This window comes from Notothenia coriiceps, unplaced genomic scaffold (assembly GCF_000735185.1).
Source record: "Notothenia coriiceps isolate Sejong01 unplaced genomic scaffold, NC01 NC01_scaffold00028837, whole genome shotgun sequence".
Classification (NCBI taxonomy): domain Eukaryota; kingdom Metazoa; phylum Chordata; class Actinopteri; order Perciformes; family Nototheniidae; genus Notothenia; species Notothenia coriiceps.
Genome location: NW_011361538.1, coordinates 2029 through 7463, shown reverse-complemented (window position 1 = coordinate 7463; position 5435 = coordinate 2029). Strand labels below are relative to the sequence as shown.

At 38.3% G+C, this 5435-nt stretch overlaps 1 protein-coding gene across 1 annotated transcript; it reads left to right on the top strand.

Annotated features, from left to right (window-relative positions):
* Window positions 1–3109: 3109 nt before the first annotated feature.
* Window positions 3110–4851, top strand: LOC104958497 (pentatricopeptide repeat domain-containing protein 3, mitochondrial-like; the record flags this gene model as incomplete). Its single annotated transcript, XM_010786239.1, has 4 exons — window positions 3110–3211; window positions 3402–3430; window positions 4057–4163; window positions 4773–4851. Coding segments are annotated over exons 1-4 (264 nt in total), but the record flags the coding sequence as incomplete, so codon positions are not given.
* Window positions 4852–5435: the final 584 nt, after the last annotated feature.

Here is a 5435-nt window from a genome sequence, read left to right as displayed (position 1 = left end):
AGGTGTTTCGAGTTAATTAGACGATTCAAGTGATTCGTTGAACACCCTACTAGTATACTTTTTCATGATATTCTAATATTTAGAGATAGGATATTTGAGTTTTCTTAAGCTGTATGCCATAATCAGCAATATTAAAATAATAAAATGCTTGCAATATTTCAGTTGATTTGTAATGAATCCAGAATGTATGACATTTTTGTTTTTTTAATTGCATTACAGAAAATAAAGAACTTTATCACAATATTCTAATTTTCTGAGACAGTCCTGTATATAAAAATCTCACTCCAGCCAGGTACCCAAAGTTGGCAACCCTGGGTTAAAGGTTAAGTTTTATGGGAAACTGAGTCTCAATAGTGACAGACACTATGAATCATGGAAAGACTTGAGTTTTTAGTAGCTGACACAGGTATAGACGCCAGGAAAACGTCTCCCGAATGCATCACGATCTTTATACAGTCTATGATCACGACGAAGGAGGTGTCAAGCTGTTTTAGAGCAACAGTGTAGCTAACGTGAGATGCTGCTGGGGTATGAGCGTTACCTGTCCGGTGATGCCGGTGATAACGGCCACTTTCCTCTCCTTCTTCGGCTCTCCTTTCACCTCGGAGCTAACGCTAGCAGGCTCGGAGCACAGGGCCATCTCTTCTCGTCAAAAAGGTTACTGTCTGCTGCAACAACGACCTGAAAAACCCGCCAGTGCAGAGTGTTCACAGTTTACCGACGAGCCTCCTCAACATCCGTAACCAAACTACACGCCGCTGTCACAAATCAAAGTACGTAGCAGGAAGCGGCCGTGAAATTAGCCAATAGGAAGAGAACAGGTGGAACAGAGGAGAGCGCTTTGTTAAAGAAGGCAGAGTGAGTGAGAGGGCTGTAGGTCCGTAGACACAGCGCCCCACGAAGGATGAGTGGCTATTCACAGAGGGGCAACAAGACCCTTTACTTGAGAAAAAGTAAAAATACTATGGTCTTGAAATACTCCATTACAAGTAAAGGTCCTGAATAGGGAATTGTACTTAAAAGTACAGAAGTATTAGTAGCAAAATGTACTTCAATTATTAAAAGTAAAGGAATCTGTGAAGAATGGATCTTTCACAGTTTTATATTATTATAGAATATTGTGTTAATATGTTTTTGATCACTACCAAATACGTTTTTATGTTGTAGATTGTAAATGTTGAGCCTATTTTAGTAACCAGTATCTATTAGTGTGATATAATGGATTGGAGTAAGAAGTACAATATTTGCTTATAAAATGTATTGGAGTAGAAGTATAAAGTAGCGTAAAATGTAAATATTCAAGTAAATTACAAGTATGTCGAAAAATAATAGTAAGTAGAATACTTTAGTAAATGAACTTAGTTATCTGTTTGTCGCTCTGGTCTGAATGATCTCATCCTTTTTCATCCATGCATACACAGTGTTTCCCATACTAATCTTTAATCACAGTAACATTTATATACCTTGACAGAGTCTTTACATTCTATAGACATAAACAACTAATTAAAAAAATAGCCCCTGAAACAGTCTCTGTCCGAAGAGTTTCTGCAGTATGTTGGGAACTGTCAATTAACTCACTCACAGTATTCAGGTACAATTTGACCTTAAAGGCGGGGTAGGTCATTCACTTCAGAAACACTTTTTGTTATATTCCATGGAATGCTCTTAACATCCCGATAGCAATTCATTAATTAAATGCTTTGACAATAAATACATTAAAAAAATTTATCTGTGGAAGCCGTGGCGCTGTAAAAAGCTCTCTCGTGCACAAACTTATCTCGTGCCCTCATTGGTCATGTGCGCCTTTCTGTGTGTTGGAGGAGGGACTCTGTAAGGAAGTCTGAAGGAAGTAAAGAGGCAGATTTTTTTCGGCTGCGTAGTTTCAAATTATTGCGCACTCAAGCTGATTTCCCCATTCTTACCTACCCTACCTTTAATACCAACACTTTATAAAGTCATCTTTGATTAGTTTTTATTCTTTTAAACAAAATGTATTATATAGAAAAGAAAATATGTTTTGTCGGGTATCACACTGTCCTGCCTGCACTGGCATGAAGGTCTCAGTCAGTTGACAGTAGTTCAGCTTTGTTGACTCTTAAGCATAGTAGTCAAACATTTGCGTAGGAACGGTGGTTTGTAGTTCTCAGGGAAATTTGCCTGAGCTTTCAATTTGCATGAAAAGTCAGCACTTAATGAGGATTTTTGTCATTTTGTTTTAGCAGCATATGAATCAACAGAGTGAAGAGGAGTAACAGAAATCCCAAATGTTATTCTTTGGCGAGGCTTCTTTAAGGAAATGTCAACCTTTTTGTTACCACAAAGACAATCATCCAGTAAAAAATCAATCTCCAGAAGCAATAATGCTAATGTGTGAAGAGAGGACATGTCTCTGTCCGTTGCACATAATTTCCCTGCCAACGTTTTATGTAAATATAGTTCAGTTAACACCAGTGGTGTAGTGGTCGTTGGACGCGGGGGATCGCCGTCCCCCCACTTATTTGGAGCCCCCACTTTTTTGAAGCATGATTCTTTTTGAATAGTCTAATAAATATAAAATCCTTGCCAGTGTTATCAGTTGCAAGTGTATTTGTTGTAATAATGAGGAAAACATAATACATTTCACAGTAATTACAATAAAAACGTAGCTCAATAGGCTATTTATGCAAATTGATTTGAAGCGTGTGTGTATATTAGGGGCAGCACCGTGTGTGTGTAGGGTGACCAGGTTTCCCGCTTTGTGCGGGACTGCACACACAGCGTTTTTATCATTTGTCCCACGTCCCACAAATTGATATGTCAATATGTCATATGTCCCGCATTTGAGTGACAGATACGCAGAAAGGCCGGCTCGTTTCGCTGACGGCCGGCACCGCCATGTAAGTTGCGCTGAGCGCAAAGACTTGAGACTTGACTCGGACTTGCAAAACAATGACTTGGTCCCACCTCTGCCTCTTACTACAATGTACTTTGTTTATAGCTTAACGTTAGCTTTTTACTTCTGACGATGGAAAGAAAAATGTAGTTTCATAACTGTGTATTTGCCACAGATCTTAATATTTTGCAACAATCAAAAGTCCAATAAAAAAAGTCATCCATTGCTTTTGTCTTTCCACTCCAGCCTCCTCCTCTGGTGCGGTCAACACAGACATTCTACAGGAAGTGATGTCAGAACTGGAGGGAAGAAGCTTCACCTGCCAGGACCCCGATGATGGTATGTTGGGGTGCATGTGTGGAATTGGTCCTTATTTGGTTTGTAATGTATATGCAAGTGAGGAAGAAATGCTGACTAAAGGGTTATAATATACAGATACATTTTTCTTACATAAATATGGATGCATTTTTTACTTTCCATATTTAGATGTATACTGATTACTGATATTTTTTGTTTCTGTTGTTCCCAGTTCTATTCTTCTCCACCGCAATGAGAATAGTAAGTATCTTTTATTAAATTATTTATAACAAATGTCTTTATCCAAAGTTTTTTTTTAATTGCGATCCTATTTTTCCATCAAGCTATTTATTGATCTGCATTCTTTAATTGTTACACAAAGGGAACTGTTGACATATGAATAACTCCTTCTGCTTTCAAATGAAAAAGAATACAATTATATAAATAGCATTTTACTTTAACTTCTTTTCTTTTTTTGGACATAATTTAATGTAAATATGTGTTGCTCAATCTTACCTTAACCCATGTTAATATAAATGTCCTTTATTTTATTTGAGTTATTTTTTCTTTCATTCTAAAACAGTTTCACTTGGAATAATACAAATATTCTTATTTTGATTCTATTTTGAATCCAATTTGATTAACCCTAGCATATTTTTTTAAGTACCCCATTTTTTTAACTATAACTTTTTTTAATGTATTTTGATTGGATGATAGCGTTTCATTGATTACATTCAAACTGTCATCGTTTTTACAAAGTCTTACATTTCTAGTCATGCAGATGACTGTCTCCCCATTCTTTGTTATTGTGTTGGTCCACTGACCTGCCTCTCTCTCTCTCTCCCTCCCTCTCTCTCTCTCTCTCTCTCTCTGTGCGCTTGTGACAGTGTGTGAACAATAAGGATCTGGAGCTGGGTTACAGGGTGTATAACCTGTTGGAGCACGGGGAGAACTGGAGGCTGCTGGGACCTCTCTACCAGCAGAGTTCCTTCTAGTAAGTGACAAAGACTTCCACTAACCTCAACACACACTGTACCTCCACCATCCAAGCCTCAGAGGGCAGGAAGCAACTGGGAGAAAGTTCTTTAAATATACTATATATATCCTAATAATGAATAACCACATGAATGTTGCAGAATATAGATTTCATGAGCCTTGGTGTAGCATGAAATACATTCATTCATTTGATTCACAAATGGTTGTAAAGACCTAAAGACATTCGGAGGATATGTGAAGATGAGACGCATATATATGACAAAGGGAAATGTATTTATATCCATTTAAATGTCTTTCATGGTAGAGTCACTTATTTTAATGCCATAGCCTTTTTATTTAAGCTTTGACAAATATACTGATTCGATTGAATTATGGAGATTCATTTCCTCTCCCTCTCTCCCCTTTTTTCACCACTCTTGTCTCTCTCCGCTCCTCTCTCATTGGTCATCCTCTCCCCTCTGTCCTCTCTCTTCTCTCTTCTCTCTCCTCTCTCCTCTCCCCGCTCTCCTCTCTCCTCCCTTCTCTCCTCTCTCTTCTCTCTCCTCCCCTCTCTTCTCTCCTCTCTCCTCTCCTCACTCCTCTCCTCTCTCCTCACTCTCCTCTCCAGCCGGCGTTTCCTCAACCTGCTGTGTATGATGGAGCACATTGACGTGGTGCTGACGTGGTACAGAAAACTTGTTCCCTCGGTCAGTATAAAATCTTATAATGTCTCGCTTGAGAATCAGTGATACCATTAATGTAAACAACGCGGCATCTAAAGCAGTGGTTCTCAACTGGTCAGGCCTCGGGACCCACTTGGTCAATACATCGCAACCCAACATTTTGAAGCACTCAAATCTATTCAACAAAAAATCGTGCTGTAATATACGCTTTTTGGCATACAATCTTAATTAAAGTGAAGTACAGTGCATATATCCCTTCACAGAACTAAAGTATGCTTTTAAATAAGGTTTAATGAGATGATGAAATCAAAGCTGAACTGCATAAAAAGGCACACATGCTGAAAACCCATCCCCAGAAGGGGGGTCTGGGGGGATTTTCCCCCAGGAGATTTTTAGAAATACTAACATAAACTATGCATTCTGGTACACTCTGAGAAGAAAATAAATAAATCTATTACTACCTGAAATATTAATAATATTTTATGCCATTGTTTGTTTTTCACTTTATTCTGACAGCTTGCTGCTCCTCACAGAGAGAAGAGTAAAGAGGAGAGAGTCTGTGAATTACTTTAAATTGTGGGTAAGGGTCGACATCAGCAAAGATTTTT